At 31.5% G+C, this 23476-nt stretch overlaps 1 protein-coding gene and 1 long non-coding RNA gene across 2 annotated transcripts; both read right to left on the minus strand.

Annotated features, from left to right (window-relative positions):
• Positions 1-1095: 1095 nt before the first annotated feature.
• LOC143045811 (signal recognition particle subunit SRP68-like) lies at positions 1096-15610 on the minus strand. The gene is made up of 12 exons (XM_076218588.1): positions 15484-15610; positions 11223-11289; positions 10584-10697; positions 9701-9896; positions 8817-8899; positions 8026-8212; positions 7497-7736; positions 7001-7222; positions 6473-6561; positions 5185-5317; positions 3750-3878; positions 1096-3160 (listed from the first exon to the last, which is right to left on the minus strand). Exons 1-12 carry the CDS (start codon positions 15596-15598, stop codon positions 2927-2929), a joined length of 1809 nt encoding a protein of 602 aa, XP_076074703.1. The 5' UTR covers positions 15599-15610; the 3' UTR covers positions 1096-2926.
• Positions 15611-17834: 2224 nt separating this feature from the next.
• LOC143045818 (uncharacterized) lies at positions 17835-21776 on the minus strand. The gene is made up of 3 exons (XR_012969031.1): positions 21492-21776; positions 18752-18913; positions 17835-18450 (listed from the first exon to the last, which is right to left on the minus strand). It is a non-coding gene; the product is annotated as an uncharacterized LOC143045818 (long non-coding RNA).
• Positions 21777-23476: the final 1700 nt, after the last annotated feature.

Here is a 23476-nt window from a genome sequence, read left to right on the forward strand (position 1 = left end):
CATTGGTCAACTTTTTATGGGGCTAAGGTTAGGTGGTCAGATATTATAAGCAGTAAGTCATCTGTATGTGATGTATGGGATGATCATAAGGTGTACAAGTGTTTATAACAGTGTTATCTATTCCTGCATTGTATTCTTTCAATTGGAAAGAAATAAACTTATGTAATATCGACCCACAGTAATTGTCCTTGTCGTGTATCATTTGCATGGTATAAGTGAACTACACAAGTGCATTTTTCATGGACCGGGTGTTCTAAATAACATGATGACAGTAAGCTTACACATGTGCATCTGACCATGACCTCATTTTGATGTATCATTAATAATGCAGGTCGCAGGTCTCTAATATATCTGTAGTAAGACCCTCTTAATGTAAAATTCAATCATAACCAGTAAAATAGATACTTCAGAAGTGCACTCTTGTTTGTGTATGCGGTTTGTTTGTTTTCGTTGAGCTGTCTTTGTTTTGGATTTGTCTTGTTCATGTATTGTCTTTATGATTTCAATATCATTCTTAATTCCATTTTAACAAAAAAAAGTAGCTTTAATGTCATATTTGGTACATTTTATTAACCATGAAAAGAGACCTAGAGGTAGTGCTACCACTATTGAGTAACAATTATCAATTTACAATGTTTTAGTATCAGGCTGAAGGAAGATAATTTACAGTTTACGATAACAAATTAGTTTGAACATGCCATCCTGAACAAACAGTTTTAGCATTACAGAGAATCTACCCTCAGGGTGTTACAAGTTTGCTATAACAGATCTTCATTTGGAGAAATACTCTCAAGGAGTTCATAGAGCCTCAGTTGCTAAGTGGTCTAAGTAGTTCTACTGTAATCACTAGCCAGTCGACACTCAAGTTGTGAGTTCGAACCCTGCTCGTGTGGGTGCACTTGACTCCATTCTTTATTGATTAGAATTGTCAGTTTTCCTATTGAAGGTTGGTATTTTTCTTCAGGGATTCTGTCTTCCTCCACCTACAAAAACTTACCACCATGAAATAGCCCATAAAACACCAATAATCAATCTCAAGGAGTTCACCATAAGAAAAATAATATACTGGGAGAAAAGGAAAGAAATAAATATCAATTAAAGTTCTGTATATTTAATATTTCATTATAAGACTTCAAAATAATTCAACATGTACAAAGATTTACAACATACAACATATCTATATACTGCAATGATTTCCTCATTCTTCCTTTTCTATACACATGTATAACAAATCATACTTTTAGATATTGCTTTTTTACTGAAATCCTAAAGTTTAATGACAAATGATATCAAAACTACAATTGATGTGTTGAGATGACACAAATGCCCCAAAACTGCTGCCAAATTGTTACTATACAAAATAGAGAAATGTTATTTTCGAAAAATTGAATTCAAATGATCATACACATGTACTTTATTGAACCATCAATGGAGGAATAAATACAAATATAATTTGGCTTAAAAAGAATAATTGATCATTAAAACTATATTTGAAAGTTCTTAGAGATAACTCACTAGTTGAGGATATTTCATTTGAAATTTCATTGAAATCACATAACCTACCCTTTATGTTTTGTAGAAAATGGGAAAGCTATACGTAGTAAAGAATATCAATAAATTAGCCTCATTTTTAAAGAAAAACAATAATGTCCAGTCAAAGTGTTTTATGTCATATTCTCTGCATAAACTGCCTGGTTTTATACATTACCCTTTGCATATTTGAATGAAAAGTGCTTGAATTTAATCGTATATAAATAGTAAAATATTGTAAATATCATTTTTAATATTAATCAACTTCAATAGTTTCAGTAAAGAAGAATAAAACAGGAAACAGTTGTATGACAGATCATGGAAATGCTCACACCTTACAAGTCATAACTGTCAAGCTCATGAATAAATATGAAGTCAATCTGTTGAAACATATCTGAGAAAATATCTTTATAAAAAAAAATAACTATGGCCTAGACTTGCAGTGAATATTATTTTCTTTTGATATACATATATATATTGATAAAATACAAAAAATAAATCAAAAGACCTAATGCAGAAGTTCTCAAGAAAGTGATAATGAAATGAATGAAGCCATCTGCTTATGCATATCCTTGGTTTAAAACCACTTTAATTTTAATTTTTCAGCATTCTTCTCTCAATGCTCATTCTTGAGCATCTGTACAAAAGAATGATTGCTACCAATCTTGTCTTTGACCTCTTCACATAACAAAGTGGTATTTCTCATTTGAAGTGCTGATGCTGTGTCTTTGTGGCCACACAATTCCAGAGGCGTTAACAGACTAAGTCAAAGGGAGACAAGTCATCTAATATTTTTGTGGATGTCAGTGATTTGGAAATATTTAAAACAATTTAATATAAACAAATGAAATAGCCAATTAAATTTTAATTATTTATTGTTTTCCTTCATTAATTTCATATCATAATTTATTCGAAAACGAGTGTGATCTTAAATATCTGGATTAACTGACAATCAAACTATAGTCCTAAGATCTATTCATAAATTCATTTTTTTTCACTGTCGAAAACAATTGAAAATACATGATTATTATAATTTCTTGAACTATAATTTTTTTCAAATTAATAAATCTATGTTTTAAAAAAAATTGGCAAAATTTATGCAAAAAAACAAATTATCTATTAATTGAATTTGATAAACAAACCTTTAAATAATTTATCAGAAACATTTATTACTGAAGTTCAAGAAGCATCTCTTACATAATGTTAAATAACTATTTTAAGGTTTTGCACCACATACCATAATCTTGCACATTAACAATAATCTTTCAATTCAGTGCACCAATACTTATTATCATTCTTTGCATTGTTTTCTTTACAAACATTGTCCAACATTTCCAGGTTCTTTACCAAGAATTTAAAAAATCTAACAGAGTTACTTCCCTTGGTACACAAATCCTTATTTTTTACCACCTCCCCATAACCATCCTTTAACCATTCCAGTAAGTCCTCCTGATTTCTTCTGTTCCATTTTGCTTTCTATTGAAGGGAAATCTACGTGATTAAGTGCTAAATCAAAGAATAATGGTCGACATGGTATAGGTTCAAAGTCCGGAGGGAAACTGACAAGGTTTGGTTTCTTTGTTGTAACGCTTTTATCTTCAATATAATCATCAAACCTGTCTATCAGTGGCTGAAAAGATACAGAAATACATCAAAGATGAAAAAAAACCAATCACATTTACTGACAATTTTTAACAGAATGGTAAGTTATGATTATGAATTTCATCACTTCAATTACAGATAAAGAGCTAGAAAAATATGAACACTCCTTCAAATCCCAGACAAAGTTTGTTGCAAATGAGTTTACTTGAGGAAAGTTTCTGGTCATGTATGCCATCTTGTTTTTATCATTTTCAGCTCCACTGATTATTTGTTAGCATCAGAAAATTTTGACAATAACCCCGACTGTTCTTTCTATAATTTCATTAAATACAAGTCAACTACATCACTGCAAACAAATCTGGTTAAATCCTTGATAATTCTCAAAAAATAATATATGCTAGCAGTGAAAATATCTCTTGACAAAATATTCAAAAAAAATAAAAGAACTATTGTTTCTAGCCAAATTTTTAAATGGATACATCTGTATTCTAAAAACAAGTGCATTCAAATATATTTTTGTCTTGCTTGAGGAATGTCTTTCTTTATATAACAACCATCTTGGACCTTGTTATTTTGAAAATCACCTGTGAATTTTCTTAATTAAAAAGAACACTTACTTTTTTCTTAATGAGACTAATATCTGCTACTGGTTCAACAACAGTTTCTAAATCCAGAATGCTGTTAGCATGACATGAATATTTTTCACCATTAACTCTGTTTACTAATTCTTCTATACTACTTATTTCCTAGAAAAAATGTAAACTACCAAGTATCAAATCTCGTTTTTTCTAAGCAATTCTGGTCATAACATACTAATAAAACACTCTAAGGTTGGAAAATGATCAGTGAAATGATTCTACTATTGATCTTTTACAAAGACATTGACCCTATCTAATAAATTATCACATACATTTTGCAATGTCTAAAATTTAAGATTTTATTAGGTTTATCAGTTATAAATTGCTTCGCAAAGCGCAGCTGGATACAATTGCAGAGGTCCAACCCTGAACTGCTCGGCAAAAATGGACACAATATTCATGCTTGATACAGGTCTATATTTGGATTGTAATTAAATATTTGACACATAATAGGTTTCTGACACAGAAAAAACTATAGTCTAAGAACTTAAAATTGGTTATATGATTTGAATTGAGACACAATTTATGCTTTTGTGCAATACATTATGCTATATGTATAATCCTAAAGCAGTGTAAGGGAGGTAATTCAAAATATTATGTTTTGATTACCTCAATGTATTTGAATTACCTCCCTTACACTGCTTTAAAATTGTTTAATTGTCCATTAACCAAGAAACCCTTGTTTTCCCCTTTTTTGCCTCTAATTCCTTAACCGTTTGAGTCATAACCCTCCAAAGCAAATCCTTATCCATCCCTTGAGGTATAATTTCAGAGATCCATACACTTAAACACAAATTATTGTCTGGAAACTAGAAAAATGCCATTTTGGGCCTCTTTTTGGTCCCTAATTCCTAAACTGTTGAGACCATAACCCCCAGAAATCAATTCCAACCTTCCTTTTGTGGTTATAAACATTGTGTTTAAATTTCATAGATTTCTATTTACTTATACTAAAGTTATTGTCCAGAAACCAACTGCCTATGAATACGATGATGTGATACCAATATACGCCTGCAAAAATGGTCGTATAAAAAGCCCAATAGGTTAGGCTTGGAAAAAATGTTAGTTTTAACTATTGTTAACTAGTCAACTAAAAAACCGACATAACTTTAAAATTTTAATATATATATACAACTTTAACCCTTTTGCATAGTATCTTAAAAATAAACCTAACCTTGAAAAACTTAACATTGACCAATGAACCACGAACATGAGGTCAAGGTCAGATTAACTCTGTCAAACAAACATATACACCTAGTAATGATTCTGAATTCCAACAAAACTTAATTTATTAGCGTAAATTAAATCAAGCAAGCTTTATCATTGGGATGTTTAATACATTTTTTGCAAGAAAAAGAATCGGTAAATAAAATTATTCGGAACCTTCTATTACAGAAAATGTAACTATACTGACCTGTTTAGACAGATTTTTCAGTTTTTTACAACCTTTCAATGCTTGAGAAGCATGTTTTAAAACTCTCTCATATAATGCTATTGTTTCTGTCCATTTCTTTGCTGCTAAGAATGACTGTGCAATATAATAGGACCTGAAAAATAAAGGTAATAATATTTTAGGGACACATGTCATATTTGTTTGATTATCACATGTAAACTAGTTTTAAACTTGATATTTTTTATATGGTTTAAAGTTGGCTGCAGTGATGGAGATAATATCAGTATCACTTTAAAAATTGTCATAGAATAAAAATAATAAAATAGGTTACTGTTTACTTTTTGGGCTCATGTTTTATAAATAAGACATGCACCATGGGGGCATAATATGAAGGTCACTTGATTTCTACCATACAAGTCTTATAACTCTGGAACAAAATTAAAATGGTCCAAAATTGAAAGACAGGTGAGATGGTTTCATTGTTTGCAAAATTTATCCAAAATTTTATCATATGGAATAAAGAAAAAAAAAGGATTTTTTATAAGACACCCTAATAATTCCTAATATTTCAATGAAAAATGTTTTAAAGGAAAATTTAATAAACCTTCAAATTAAAAGGAGCATTCAGTAAAGATTATAAAGATCTGTCCAGAAAACAAACTTGGTTTATGATCACATGTTCATTATTGTCCAGTTTTTACCTATCAAAGTCTAATACTCTAGAACAACTCACAGCTGATATTTAACCATATCAAAATGCAGGCCTTTTATAGCTGATTATGCGGTATGGGCTTTGCTCATTGGTGAAGGCCATAAGGTGACCGTAAGTTGTTAATATCTGTGTCATTTGATCTCTTGTGAAGAGGTGTCTCATTGGCAACCATACCACATCTTCTTTTTTATATGATAATCAGTACATAGATATAGGTATGAGTGCCAATGAGACAACTATCCATCGAAATAACAATTTATAAAAGTGAACCATTATAGATCAAGGTACGGCCTTCAACACAGAGCCTTGGTTCACACCAAACAGCAAGCTATAAAGGGCCCTAAAAATTAGTAATGTAAAACCATTCAAGTGGGAAAACCAACGGTCTTATCTATATAAAAAGGAGAAACATGTATGAACTACATAAACAAACGACAACTACTGTACATCAGATTATAAGTTTAGATAGTGGATTAGCACTTTAACATATTTACATTATCACATTATAATTTGTGTTAAAAGCTTTTATGCTTTACTTTTTCAATGCTCAACATTATTGAACGTTTCATTTGTCAAAAACATCCTGTATGGCATTACCTAAATGCTTTATAAGAAGTACTTTTCACTGCTGTTTCTTCACTCAAATCTGTCTCTACACCTTGTAAATTAGGTATCTCATTTAAATTCTGAAAATAAAATAAGCATGAATTCATACTAGAAATTTACATAGTCTGAACATAAATTCTTAATCCATTTTATTAACTATCACAGACATTGAGAAAGTCTTGGGAACAAGTAGGTCTCTAAACATTAATAATATTTGTGTGTGTGTATGTATGAATGCTCAATTTTAAAGATTGAGCCATTGTTTTGTTAAAATTTCTTTTTTCATATTGACCAGTAATGATTAATTTTCAGATATTTGTATGTATGTTGTTTTCTGCTCTTTAGTCGGGTTGTTGTGTCTTTGACACATTCCGCATTTCAATTCTCATGTTATAATCATATACAAAGGAGTGTTGAATCATGTGAACATTAAAATTAACCCTCACATTCACAAATTAACCCTCCCTAGATCAATAACTAACTGCTTATTTGAAAGAGCACTATTACTACTTTCCTAACCTGTATAATAATATCGTACAATCTAACAAGATCTTGTGGTTTAGTAATTTTATGTCCTTCTGGTATTGATTTGCCAGGCAAATATTGCTTTAGTTTTTCTATTAATAATAAGTTCCTATCTACAGTTTTTGACAGTCGTATATACATTAGATAACTGTGCAGGTAGTGCTGGTTTGATATTTTCCCTTCAATGGCTTGTCCTCGCTGAGATGCCTTAAAATTCTAAAATAAAAAAAAACATCATTTAAACATAGATTATTTTCTTTATATGTATTTGCTATAAGTATGTGAAGCAAGTCTATATAATTTGGAAAAGAAAATCTTGTAAATGAATCAGGGCAAATACTGTTAACAAACTTATATCAACAATCCACAAATGTAAACTCCTTTTATCATTTAAATATTACTGGTATATAAATCATCATGAAAAAGTAAAACTTGAAATCATCCCAATCATTAAAATTATCATGTAAAAATTGATCTATAAAATACATACAGCATCATCACTTAAAGAATCCCTCATAATTTGTTGAGCATCTATGCACTGCTTCAATAAACTTTCATATATAGAAATCTTGCCATCTATTCCCTCTGTTGATTCTATCTCCTTTGTACTTTCCTGTACATTGAGAAGGAAAACTCTTACAGGCTCACTCTTTACAGGGACAGAACGTCCCAACCATGTCACCTCTGATAAAGTTGCTGTCTGTTTTTCTCTTGTTTGTGATAGCAAGTCCTATGAAATAAAAAATTATATCATTTGCATCTTGATTCACAAATTAATTAGTTATTATAGAGAGCAAAATTATGGTATATTTTTTATGTGCAATGATTTGTTTCTTGTATTTTTTTATAATTTTGCACTTTATATCAAAAATGTGTTTTAAGTCTTCAAAACATGATTGAACTGTTGAAAATAAACATGAGACAGGCTCTCTACAGAATTTATAATCACATGAATGTGTTTTTTTTCCCCAATATGATAACTTAATAAACAACATTAAGACAAGTGTTTGATAACTTACATCTAAATGTGATGTCAGCTGGTCCTCTCCACCTTTACGTCTCATTTCCTTAAGTTCAGCAATGGCCGACTCGTCACCTATGTTGTAGGCACAGTATCTGATGTTAGGTGAGACTTCATCTACCATCTGTAGATATAAGGCTTGACTATCCTCAGTGAATGCACTGGCTAATTTCTCATATATCGTTCTAAAACACAAACATTGGAAATGTTATCAAAACCTAAGTATAAGAATGAGTTTTTTTTGTTGTTTTATGTCTAGTGGTAAATACAAAACATTATTCAAAATAGATGAAATTATCTTTTGTAAACAAAGTTTTGTGTTTTGAACAATTCTAAAACTCTTTATTTGATGTCATTGACAAACATTTTAAAATCCTATTATAGATGCAAGGACTTTTAATTGCAAGGTAATTTTCATGAGGTATATTTAGATATGGACCTTGACCAATACCTGCTGAGTTAAAATAAATAAGGATTTACATGTAACCACAGTTTGGATCTGATTCAAAGTTGGGTTCAAGATTTGTCACCTAGAAAACTATTTTCTACATTAATTTGAATCTATTATCTGTGAGTGACCTGTAAGTTACAACAAGTTGACCTCAAAATTGATCAGAATTTTCCAATCATTATGAGACATACCCTAGTTTGATTGCAAGCACACGTACAACTTTCCAAAACATAACTAGATTGAAAAGATGTAATAATCAGTATTTTTTCATTAATCTTCATAGGCATTTGGCTTCCAATTAATTTGCAGATGTTGCTTTAACATTTTAAATAACTTACTTTGCCTGTGTATATAACTTCATTGCCTTGTCCCAAACCTCTTGTTCAAAGTACATTCCAGCTTGTATCCATGATAAATAAGCCTGAAATTAGAGATGTATAATATTTAGGTATATTTTTCTCTTGCATTATATTTCCGAGATTAGAGTACCATTTCATACAAAACAAGTCTCTTTTAAAATTTCTTAACTGTAGCTATATAGGGAGAAGCACATGATTGATTTTTAAATCCCTTACAAATTCATAAATAAGTTGGCCATAAGATATAATCATGATATTTTTTTAACTTCATTAAACAAAATTAAATTACTATTCAGTTTGGGTAATTAAACGACGCTAACTCGCCGGCGCCACATTATATATGTGCCTGTCCCAAGTCAGGAGCCTGTAACTGAGTGGTTGTGGTTTTGCTGTTTCTGACATTTGTTTTTAGTTTATTGTTTTGGCATAGTCTGTTCTTATGTTGTACAGTTACACCACTATCCCTGGTTAGGGGGAGGGCTTGGTACAAACTAGTTATAAACCACTGCACTTGAATGCACCTGTTCTAAGTTAGAAGCCTGTTGTTTAGTGGCTGTTGTTTGTTAGTGAGGTTCATAGGTGTATCTCAGGTTTTTTATAGACTTTAAGTTTTCCTGTTTTTCTTGAATTGTTTTACACTAGTCATTTTGGGGCCCTTTATAGCTTGGTGTTGGTTGTGAAGAAAGACTTTGTGTTGAAGCAGAAGTTGAAAGTTATATACTTTAGAAATTAAACAAATATAAATTAGACATGGCCTTGTTTTCAGTAAAGCAATGTTCATCTGTTTCCTTTTTCTATAACTGTAAGCTATTTTAATGCACAAATTAAAACTATAAATATTATTACAACAAAACTAATAATACCTGACTTTCTAACTGTGTCTGAGCATCGCATTTTGGACTTTTACATAGCTCTGCTAACTCTTCAGCATAGGTTACAGCTTTCTTTATCTTTGCTAGTGTATGAAACTTCTTTCTCTGTTCTGTGTTAGCTTCTGACTTCAACTGCATAGCATAATACCATGCTCTCTCTGCACAGAATAGGGGCAAGTGTAGAAATCTGTAAAACATTATATAAAACTCAAAAATAGTTCTTAAAGACAATACATAAGGTCTGTCTAAAATCTTTAGCAGAATAGTAATAAATATATTTAGTGAATGATGACACAAATTAACAGTGGAATTTTGACTACTAAAGATCCGAGATCAAACAAACCACACTACTTCGCAAAAAAAATATTATCTGGTTGAAAAGTATTATATATATTGGTCCGAGAACACAATTATTTCGTAGTGCATTTCTTTTAGAACATAAATGAAAATTTAAAAAATCCCACCTGCGCTTTCTCAAACTTTTACAGTGTGTTGTACTACTTTTGGGACAAATTATATCAAAATTACAGAAAACTTCATCGGCTCTAACTCAAAATATGGACAATTTTATGTTTAGGGCGTCTTGAAATCTTTTGACAGCTTCCGAAGTGCTAATTTTCAACCTTTTTCAGCTGGACCAAATCACTACTTTCCTTTAAAATTCTGGACCCAAATTTTTTTACAGTGTAATTTCACCCCCCTATTTGCAATTTGAGGCATTAAACATGGAGAAATAAATTTGGAAGGGGTATACAAATTAATGGCAAGTAACCCACTGTCAACACTAGGGACTATATTCGTGAACAACGAAAATCAAGGGACGACAATTGTGGTGTCGGACCTAATGACAAAACAAATAAGAGGAATATTTTACCTGACATCAGTGACAGTTTCCATGTCTATTTTCTTTGGTAGGACTTTCCTATTATTGCCTTGAGGAAAATGCAGAGATTTCCTTAGACGTCTTATCCTTCTTGAACAGTAACCCCTAAAAATAACATATGATTCAGAATTTCTAATCAAAACGTATAGCACTACTGGTTCACCTCATTATATAATTATCATTTTTTTTATATCAATGCAAATCTGTCAATCTGTTAACATTGTATTTCTGACAATCAGTAAACAAAGTAATGCAGTGTTTTATGTATAAAGTTAAATAGTAGCTTAGCTTACAATATAAACTAAACACATGCCAAACAACCTTCTTGAAATTTGTCATTTAAAAAAAAAATTCAATAGCTTTTTAAATAAATGCTCAAGTGTTAAACTATAATGACCTGTAAAGAACTAAAAATAATCGAAGCATTTATTGAACAGATACATGTAGCATAGGCCAGGATATAGGTACATTTTCATCTTAAAACACAATAGAATGCTTGACATTAATTTTCAAAGAACTATAAGCCATCATAAAGCTATTTCAAAAAACATAGCTAAGAAATTTATCATACCATGAAAATTTATCTAGAAATAAGATTCAAGCATTGTGCATGAATGGAGGTGTACATACCTATATCTTTGAAAATCTCCATGTCTCAATCCATGCTGTTGCTGAGCTTCTTTCACAATCTGCAACACTGAAAATATAAGGAAAGTATGAATGTTTGGGGTAGAAATCTATGTATTTTTTTAAAAAGTTTTACTTAAATGTTTGATAACTCAAACAAGGCTAGTTTGGAATATAACTCCTTGGATTTCTGATCTTTTTTGTTGTTCATTCTTTAGAGAATGTTCTTTGTCACATGATCATAAGCTGCCTGCTTTGAAGCTGAGATCTTCATATAATTTTTTACTACCTTTCGTTATATTTTAAAAGATTAGTAAAACAGGCTATTAATGAGAGGTGTTCACAAAGCCACTGAAACCCCTATCTCTATTGCCTTTATATGTGGTCTTTGAACACTGTTCATTCAAGCAATTGGGTGATTAAAATCTGAAATGCAAATAATAAACACCTTCAGTGTTCTCCCCAGGCCGTTTTAGCGCTGCGCTTTTCAGCGCTTTCACAATTTCCCGCTGTTCTATTGCACTAACAGCAGCGCTATCCAACGCACGTGCGCTGCTATATTGTTTTCGTATTTTTTTCAAATTTACCGCTTATTTTTCACTTTGGACCACGTGATCAACTGGTTTACCATTTCTGAATGAATTATTTCCGTTGTATTAAGTAACTCTGCAGGACCAGTCTAATAAATTTTACAAAATTGTGACTTTGAAAGATCAAAATAAACAAAGATTTAAACATTGACATCTATTTTTTTAATTAAAAGAATATATAGAGCCATATATGAATGAAATAAGATGAAATAAATTGACTGCATTTCCCGACGACACTCACAAACTTGTTTTACGAACTTTGAACAAACGATGATTCTAAAAAACGGTCAAACAAAGGGGTTTGTTACAATTTGCCAGGTTTACTATCCATACAAACTCCAAATGAGCAAGTCTTTGAAGTATCAATTATCACCTATTCGACTGTTAAATAATTGTTTAGTCAGCAATTCTACAGTAATGAATTTTACCATCTGAAAACAATTGAGAGGATATGATTACAAACCCCAAGCTGATACGCCTTGAGAAATTCACTTTCTCGATGTCCAGCTTGGATGAAGCCATTTGAATATTATAAAACGTTAAGGTCAGAAAAATGAGAAATCATTATGCTAAAACATGTCAATTCCTGTCAAACATCGTAAGGTTAACAGTACACTGCTACAGTGGGTTACAAAACCAAACACAAAAGCTGACAATGACTTTATTGTTGGTCCTACATGTTCTGCAACATCACCTGTTACTAAGTGCTAAGAACTCTTCACATAGGCAGTCTGGTATTGACCCATCATGGAAAAAGACTTCTTGAGGCTTGGGTTTTATACACAGATAATATATACACATGGAAAAAAGTATTGCAACACCAAATTGAAATTGAAATTAAAAAAACACTTTTTATTTTTTTGTGATATAATTTGGTAAAATAGAACTAATTAAACATTATTTAAGTATCACCTGAGTTTAATCAATAAATATCGACTCGATAAGTTTTTATCTGCACATGCAGCTACTGTACCCGTAAACAGCAAAACAGATGTTTTCATCCTCATTGTTTTCAACACTTTAAATAACCAAGTTTTTAAAGTTATGTGATTGACACCTTGTAATGGGTCCTCGACAACTCTAAACTGCAGCAAGATGGCAGATTATCAGCATGAGAGAAGCAGGGATGTCGCTGAAACAACTGCACGTATTTTTGGTCATCACCATTCCACTATAAGTCGTTTTGAGAATAAAAAAAAGGCACTAAACGATGTTAAAGACCTTCCGAGATAAAGAAGACCCCCTATACCATTTGCTAGGGAAAATCAAGCATAATGAAGGTTGGTCAGAAGGAAACCCTTTGCATACAATACAATCCTAAAAAGAGAGTGGTGGGCATACAGAAGCCTTTAAACAAGAACTGTTCGAGATCGACTCATCGCTACTGGTTATCGTGCGATAAGACCATTTCGGAGACCTTTGCTTACGAACAGACACACAGTTTTCTGTATCCAATGTAGTGCAGAGCTCGCTAAAGTTGAAAATTAGCATCGTGGAGGAAGATCCGTTGTTCCAATGGAATTTGGTTCATCTTCATTGGACGGATCGTAGCCCGGATTTGAACCATATCGAGCATATATGGGACACTATTGGGTGGAACGTGCGCGAAAGGACACCCCAGTTCAAACACATCATGAAATTAACAATGCCCTTCATCAGAAATGGTTGCTGCTACCTTAGCAACAAATTAGTCGATTTTTGGCAGGAATCAGAAGACGTTTAGATGCGGTTATCCGTTTGAATGGAGGCTGCGCACAAAGTACTAATTCTTTGGCGTATAACGATCAACCATGATGTGAACAGTCATCTGAAGATTAATTTTGAAATGTCTGACATTGTAAAGTTCGACTACAGTAAAAGTTGTAAAATGCATTTTTTTGTACAAAAAACACTTCATCTTGTTATTAAAATTGTGGTTATATCAATCATTTTTTTTCAAACATTTTTTGTTCGTTTCAATGCCAATGTTATCATAAACTATGTTTCAATAATATTATACAAATATTTTATTATATTTAATCCAAAAAAAGAGGCTGATTTTTCAAATTTAAAAAAAATCAAGGTGTTGCAATACTTTTTTCCATGTGTATATATGAGGATTATATGAATTTACAATGGAGAAAAAAGACTTCTTCTATATCCAGACAATAACAATAACAAACAAAGGGGTTAAGGGGCCAGCTGAAGGACAACTACAGGTGACCTATTGGTGGCTTTGTCGCTTTGACACATTCCCCATTTCCTTTCTCAATTTTAAAGGGGTAACTTCCATGAGCATGATGAGGACATCATTAGAAGAGAAAACATCAATAGCATAATATAAGAAAAACACATAACAAATCAATTACAAACAAGCCACGCACCGCGACAAAGTTACTGAGAATTGTCGAAAATTATGTCCCACAGAGCTATCCAAAAATCACTGAGTCCTCTGAATAAAATTTCATGGAAAAATTCAGTTTCAAACCATAAAGCAATTTGCTTTGATGCTACTTTGTAGGAAAGCGTCAGAAAAATACAAATTGAGCCTTACAAGATGTCATAATTATTTGGACCTCCTGCCACTTTTTATTTTCTCATATTTGACCAGTCTTCACAGTGACCCATTGATTCCAGCATGATAAAATTCACTTTTAAAGTTTGTCACATGACCAACAAAAAATGTTAGGTGCAATGCATTATCAGAGCTGTTTTACGCAAAGGATATAATAGGGCTCTTCACGGTTAGTCCTGCCATATTGGATAGGGGGCAGATTTTTATAATAGAGGTAAAAATAGTGTGAAAAATACGGGAAAACATCATTAAAACAGAGCTGTTGCTTGGAAACATGCATAAGATTTCCCATACTTTCATAATATTTCCACCTCTTTCCAAAAAATCTGCCCCCTATCCAATATGGCCGAACTAACCGTGAAGAGTCCTATTGAGAATGGAAGTGTGGAATGTGTCAGTTCAACCAGATCTGGGTCAACATGAATACATAATCTAATACCTCGTTCATTTACGACACTGAATGAGTGTCTAGGTTGAAATTAGCATTAAAATGTGCATACTTTAGTTCAGTCTTCAGACCACAAAGTCTTTTGTAACTTGGAAGTTCATAACAAAATGAAAGTTAAAATACCCTTATTGATGAGTCACTGTGAAAACTGTTTAAATACATAAAAATAAAGTGTGGTAGGTAGATGATAATTACAAAAATGAAGAGATAAATGAAAAATGAACAACTTGATGTCCGATTTTTATGGATCCAAGGCTGTCAGTGGCTCGTGAATGTGCATCCATTTTGGACACGCAAATATTCTTTTGATATTAGACAATCTCTGACAACCCACTTCCAACCTTCATTGGCAAAACACAGACATCAGAACAATCTCAGCTCGCACTACATTTTATCATTATGTACAAATTTATACAATGTAGCACCTGCTGTTTCATTATTCCTAAATAATATCATGCTTCAAACTGTAATTATTGTAATAGGTTGTATCTTGTCAATGTTTTACGCGTTTCATTATTCTGTTTCTGTTCAATTCGTTCTGTAAATCAATTTTCAAAACAATTTTTTCCATATGGGTCAAACCAGCCTACTGTCTACGTTTGAATTCTATGATTGCACCTCATTTTTTGCAGTTATTATGAGTCGTGTCTATTCTTTGCAGCATATTTTTACCTTCAAATGTTAATTTTTGATTAACAGGTACTTCTTGGGTACCTAATTCATCAACATTTTCTCCTGTCATGCTTTCTGTTCCAGCTGCCATTTCTGAAACGTGAAACGTTGGCATCTTCCGGTTTGATGAGACTACTTAAAACCTATCTGGTGATCCCGAACTCGTAACCATTGAACCATTAGGATTTGTATTCAAACTATAACTGTTATATCCATTTACTTATCTGAGTGTGTTAAATCAAAAACAAATATAGACAAAATTGATAAAAAAAAACCAGTAAAAATTAATATTATTTTTAATATTCAAGAAAAAAGTTTTGTTTAAACTATTATCATGCAAGGTGCAATCTGGGAACATATATATATATATGTTGCAATACAAGTCTCAATTACAGTCTGGATCCAATAAGAAATTTATGAATCATTGTTTTTTTTTTTTTTTTTATGTCAAATACAAATATATATATATATATTTTTAATTTGATGAACCAAACAAACAAAATCAAACAAATGACAACTCCCAAAAGCCCCTATTTTTAAAGGCCAAACACACAACATATATGCATGCTAAGAGGATTTTTTTTTGTGAACACAATTTTTATATTCAACTGATGTTAGTACAGCTTATTTATTTCAACTATTTCTTGCAGTTTGTAGGAAAAAATATTATGAGGCAAAGATTTAGTCAAATTAAATATTTTTAAAAGAGCTCCTGAACTTTTCACAAGCTCCACACATTGTAATTTGAATTTAGGATGTCTTCAAATGATCATTGGGGAACTCAAAAAAAAATTCCGGACATCAAGAATCTGATTAAGAGGTACTTTATATCGATGGACTTCACTTCAATTTCTGGATATATCCTTAAATGATTATGGAGGTGAACAATTATTTCAGAACCTCAACAATTATATTTAAGGATATCTGAAATCCAATTGGAGGTCCTGAAATAAATCAGTACCGAAAATATTATTAATCATTGTTCATTGTTGTTATGCTTTCACTTTTTTTGTTTTTTTCATATCTTGTTTTTTTACTGGTAATAAAGATTTCTTTTTAGGTGATTCATATTGTGTGCTCCTTAAATATGCATCTTCTGATGTTCCACTAATTAAGATAAAATTAGGAGTTATGAGATTTAAAATAAAAATAGTTTAACCTTTAATACCAAATGTCTGTCAAAAGTCAGGAACGTTGACAGAGTGTGTCCTCAGTTATATTGTTTTAAATCCCAAAACAATCTTAATTGTGTGCAATAGAGACTGACATATTGTATAAGACACTTGGCTATTGTTGAAGACTGTATGTTGACCTCTAGATGTCTTTTGTTTTTTCCCCTGTCTCATAGATGAGATTATTATAATATATCTATACACAAATGACCCAAAATCATCTATTATTGTTTATTCCAAATATATATGTATATGACACTATCATTGTTGTTGTTACCAATTATGTAAATCAATTGTATCTGATTTTATGCTCTTTTTGGCCCTGTATTAATTTGGGAAATAAAAATATTCTATTCTATTTTATTCTATACAAATGATTTTCTTTGCAGTTTATTCTCAAGCCTTAACTACAGAGTTACTGTAATTTTCATATTATTTACTTTTAATATTAGTCTGAAATCAAAATCAATTAGGTTTCCTTTAAAATGTAATGTGTAAAGGTACATCAATACATTATTGCTGACAATAATGATTCAAATTGGCCTAGTGGTTAAAGTGATCTCTGGTAGGGTTAAATTAAAACCTTTATGACATTATCACTCCTAATCGTACTGTCATTACAAATATGAAGGATCTTTCTAACATATTTTTCAAGTTCAGCTAAAATAAAAGTTGCTTTATGGCTTCATTAAAAGCTAAAACAAGAATGTGTCCATAGTACACAAATGCTTCACTAGCCCTATCATTTTCTATGTTTAGTGGACACTGAAATTGCTACTTTGGCATTCAAATTATAAAGATCATATTACAGGGAACATGTGTACTAAGTTTCAAGTTGATTCGACTTAAACTTCATCAAAAACTACCTTGACCAAAAATGTTAACCTGAAGTGGGACATATGGACGGACAGAGAGATGGATGAATGGACACACAGACCAAAAAACGTAGTGTATAAAAATTGGCCTAGTGGTTAAAGTGATCCCTTGAGCTATTTTCTTCCCCACCTGAAATGGCTAAACGAAATGAGAATATTTCATAATCTCTCCTACATTATTCTTGATAGATTTGCTATAGTTTGGCACAGAAGTTTAAGATTATTTTTTTTAAAGTTCACAGACTAACATCTGACTCCAAGCGAAATCAAAGCCCGTACAGGAAACCAATAAAAAACAACAGTAAACATTATAATTATGCTTTATTTTTCTCTTCAGTTACATGACTTTCTTTACTGACTGTAGTTCTACATCACATGTCTATTTCTTATATATACATATATATTGCAACACATGAATAAGAAACTAATCAATGTTGGCAGTTATATGGAACACAACACTTGAAGTCCACTAATTTTATTCACATATAAGATATTACTTTTTTTCTTTAAAATAACTTTAGCCTGAAGTGACAATAACTATCTATACTAATTTCTTAATTTTATTGTCACATTTCGATATGCAAATCATACAATCACTAGTTTTTGTCAATTGATCAGTTCTACACAATACTTATAATGAGACATCTATTTGAATATACTAAAACCTGTACTTTAAACTTCTGTGGGAATTTGTTGGATTTTGTAGTTTACTAGTATATGTCAACCTCTGTCCTCTGAGAGCAAAAAATGAGCAAAAAAAAAATATTACAGTATTACCTGTGCAATTATTTGTGGCTGAATTTATGTCTTCCGAGAGAATTCATTTACTTTTCATTTACGTATACCTTTGTTAAAATATTCAAAAGCATTAATTTTATACTGAAAAAAATATTTACAATTCTTTATTTTTCCCTTTAACCCTTTCCTCCATTGAAATTTTTGTTTTGCATACTTCATTCGCATAGGATTTTTCAACAAAATAATGAAAATATGCTTTGAAGTATTAATGCATTGCGAAAAAACAAATATTCCATCAAATAATTTTAGTCGGATATTCTTATGAATATCACTTTCATTTTCGATACAAATTTTATTAAGTCTGATGCAGACACTTTGTAGTCAAAGCGTTTCAACTGAGGTACTACATAGGCGTCAAAAGGCGTCATTATGGAGTAAAGGGGGTGGCATCAAAAGGCATCATTATGGAGGAAAGGGTTAAACTTCAAATTAACTATTTCATATTTTTTTTTATCAATATTCATAATTATAACTACTCATAAAATATCCAATCTAATCAAGACATAAAATAATATGCACCACCTAACATATTATAAAATGAAAATACTATGACTAGGTTATTTTATTATCTGGTGGGTGAATAAACTAGAGGCTCTAAAGAGCCTGTGTCGCTCACCTTGGTCTATGTGAATATTAAAGGAAGCAGATGGATTCATGACAAAATTGTGTTTTGGTGATGTGTTTGTACATCTTACTTTACTGAACATTCTTGCTGCTTAAAATTATCTCTATCTATAATGAACTTGGCCCATTAGTTTCAGTGGAAAAAGTTAGTAAAAATTGACAAATTTTATGAAAATTGTAAAAAATTGACTATAAAGAACAAAAACTCCTAAGGGGGTCAATTGACCATTTCGGTCATGTTGACTTATTTATAATTCTTACTTTGCTGAACATTATTGTTGTTTACAGTTTATCTCTATCAATAATAATATTCAAGATAATGACCAAAAACAGCAAAATTTCCTTAAAACTAACAATTCAGGGTCAGCAACCCAACAACGGGTTGTCCGATTCATCTGAAAATTTCAGGGCAGATAGATCTTGAACTGATAAACAATTTTACCCCAATGTCAGATTTGCTCTAAATGCTTTGGGTTTTGAGTTATAAGCCAAAAACTGCATTTTACCCCATGTTCTATTTTTAGCCATGACGGCCATCTTGATTTGATGGCCGGGTCACCGGACACATTTTTCAAACTACTAACCCAAAAGATGATTGTGGCCGAGTTTGGATTAATTTGGCCCAGTAGTTTCAGAGGAGAAGATTTTTGTAAAATATTACTAAGATCTACGAAAAAATGGTTAAAAATTGACTATAAAGGGCAATAACTCCTAAAGGGGTCAACTGACCATTTCAGTCATGTTGACGTATTTGTAAATCTTACTTTGTTGAACATTATTGCTGTTTACTGTTTATCTCTATCTATAACTAGAGGCTCTAAAGAGCCTGTGTCGCTCACCTTGGTCTATGTGCATATTAAACAAAGCTAGGACACAAATGGATTCATGACAAAATTGTATTTTGGTGATGGTGATGTGTTTGAAGTTCTTTCTTTACTGAACTTTCTTGCTTCTTACAATTAAATCTAAAATGAACTTTGCCCATTAGTAACAGAGAAAAATATTTGGTAAAAATTTACATAAATTTACCAAATTAATGAAAATTGTTAAAAATTGACTATAAAGGGCAATAACTCCTTAAGGGGTCAATTGACCATTTAGGTCATGTTGACTTATTTGTAGATCTTACTTTGATGAACATTATCGCTGTTTACAGTTTATCGCTATCTATAATAGTATTCAAGATAATAACCAAAAACAGCAAAATTTCTTTAAAAATTACCAATTGGAGGGCAGCAACCCAACAACCGGTTGTCCAATTCATTTGAATATTTCAGGGCAGATATATATTGACTTGATTAACAATTTAACTCCTTGTCAGAATTCCTCTAAATGATTTGGTTTCCGAGTTATAAGCAAAAAACTACACTTTACCCCTGTTCTATTTTTAGCCGTGGTGGCCATCTTGGTTGGATGGCCAGGTCATCGGACACATTTTTCAAACAAAGTACCTCAAAGATGATTGTGGCCAAGTTTGAATTAATTTGGCCAAGTAGTTTCAGAGGAGAAGATTTTTGTAAAAGATAACTAAGATTTACGAAAAATGGTTAAAAATTTACTATAAAGGGCAATAACTCCTAAAGAGGTCAACTGACCATTTCAGTCATGTTGACTTATTTGTAAATCTAACTTTGCCGAACATTATTGCTGTTTACAGTTTATCTCTATTTATAATAATATTCAAGATAATAACCAAAAACAGCAAAATTTCCTCAAAATTACCAATTCAGGGGCAGCAACCCAACAACCGGTTGACCGATTCATCTGAAAATTTCAGGGCAGATAGATCTTGACCTGATACACATTTTTACCCCCATGTCAGATTTGCTCTAAATGCTTTGGTTTTTGAGTTATAAGCCAAAAACTGCATTTTACCCCTATGTTCTATTTTTAGCCGTGGCGGCCATCTTGGTTGGTTCACCAGGTCACGCCACACATTTTTTAAATTAGATACCCCAATGATGATTGTGGCCAAGTTTGGTTCAATTTGGCCTAGTAGTTTCAGAGGAGAAGATTTTTGTAAAAGTTAACGACGACGGACGACGGACGACGGACGCCAAGTGATGAGAAAAGCTCACTTGGCCCTTTGGGCCAGGTGAGCTAATAATATTCAAGATAATAACCAAAAACAGCAAAATTTCCTTAAAATTACTAATTCAGGGGCAGCAACCCAACAACGGGTTATCCGATTCATCTGAAAATTTCAGGGCAGATAGATCTTCACCTGTTTAACAATTCTACCCCATGTCAGATTTGCTCTAAATGCTTTGGTTTTTGAGTTATAAGCCAAAAACTGCATTTTACCCCTATGTTCTATTTTTAGCCATGGCGGCCATCTTGGATGGTTGGCCGGGTCACCGGACACAATTTTTAAACTAGATACCCCAATGATGATTGTGGCCAAGTTTGGTTTAATTTGGCCCAGTAGTTTCAGAGGAGAAGATTTTTGTAAAAGTTAACGACTACGACGACGGACGCCGGACGACGCCGGACGCCAAGTGATGAGAAAAGCTCACTTGGCCTTTTAGGCCAGGTGAGCTAAAAATAAAGGGCAGCTTGGTAAACTCCTCAACAGATATGCGTTTCACACAACCATATACTTATTGTGGTGTCTAATAAAAAATGAATTTAAATATAACAATAAAGTAATAGCACTTTTTAATTGCCTTTAGATACTCTTAAGAAAATAAATGTAAGACTAAGCACATATCTATTTTATATATTATTTTAACAGTATCTTAATTAATCAAGCTGAGAACTGAACAAATATTTTCAAACAACTTTACAAAATAATTTGATTTATGTACTAAGTTAATGACAAATCAAATCAATACTTATATACATATTAATATTAATATAAATATACACGGCTATCAATTGTTCATGGAAGTACATGATAAAAACATTGAATACATGAACAGCATTCTTTTTAGACCCATTGCACATTTTGTAATTAAATGTGTTTAGATGAAAATTTGCACACTGTCTCTTCAACTTTCATACAACATTAATACATGTTTATGATTTTGAATATATAGTTCTTGACCAAAAAAAATGACATAAATACATGTATCAAATACATTGTACACAGTTCAAATTCAGTAGCTCAAAAATATATTTTCTTCTATTGTTCTTAAAAAAAAGATCAATTTACAATCAGTTGTGTTGGACCATGGTATTGTATATCCATAAAACAATAATTGTTACTGGCAACAATGTCTTATATCATTCAATATCAATTAATTGTAAAAAAATTTGCCAAAATAGTGTTATAAGGAATGCACTCTATATTGATGGGTCCAAAAATTCCCTCAAAAATTACCGAAATCATCTTTGTTTTTTTCTAGAAAACACAGAGGAAGGACTTTTCCTGACATTAAAACTGCATTTATTTTGACATCATGGTAAATCTTTTGGTTCCTTAATTTTCCACACCTTAACTTTAAAAAAGTCAAATTGAAATCTTTTTTTTATCTTTTTTTTTTTATTATTGTTAATTATCAAATGAATGCAAAATTAAGCTACTGAATTTGAAATACATATAATTGAGTATTTTCCAGGTCTCCTTAAAAATTTAACTTCTTTTCTCACAAATGTCTCTATTGAAATACTGTACTTTAATCATATCATAACTTTTTTAAATTTTTTTTTAAAGTACACTTTGAGGTACATAATAGATAAATGAATTTACAGCACAGTCAAACCAGTAAAAACAAATCAAATGGGCAGTTAACTTTTTGTATTAGTATAATGTATATTGATCTGTGTACACAATCAAGTGTGGATAAAGTTCCCAATAAATAGATATGTCTGACCAAATACTATGGCATCAACTTTGTAGTTGTTCTCGGAAAAAAATAGAGTTAAGGGTTTCTTTACAAACCTAGTTTGTCAACTCCAATCATAACAAATTACTGACTAAAATGACAAAAACGTTGTTTATAACCATTAACAATGCATATCACTATTAACTCCTATGATAAAAAAAAAAAACATAAAAAAAGACCACAACTGCTTTCATCCTTGTCAACTTGTTAATTCATATAAGAAAATCAAAAAAGTTGGTGCTCTTTTCACAAAAAAACTTAAGACTAAAATTGATCACAAGTTATACTGAAATGATCACCACTTACAAAGTATTTTTACTTGTAAAGATTATTTGTGAAATGAGAGCCGCTGATCTTAGAACTGAATCTAATAAGTTTTATCTTTTTTCAATAACATAACTGTAACAAATATCCAAAAAGCACCCCACGAGAATAACCAACAGCACAGTCACAGTACAATCAAACTATGGTTTTGATAACACAGGTTTCACTGTATGTGGAAACCTGCTTTATAATAAATACTGCAGTTCCATGCAGGAAGACATGTCACAAGTCAAGTTGCTACGCATTTTATACTTTAATAAAAACAAATCTATAGTTCATGAATTAATAATCAAACTTAAAACATTGAATCACTGATATCTATAAGAAAAAAAACTTTGGACAACACTTGAAACAATCAACTCTTTTATGGCCT

Source organism: Mytilus galloprovincialis, chromosome 9 (assembly GCF_965363235.1).
Source record: "Mytilus galloprovincialis chromosome 9, xbMytGall1.hap1.1, whole genome shotgun sequence".
Classification (NCBI taxonomy): Eukaryota; Metazoa; Mollusca; class Bivalvia; order Mytilida; family Mytilidae; genus Mytilus; species Mytilus galloprovincialis.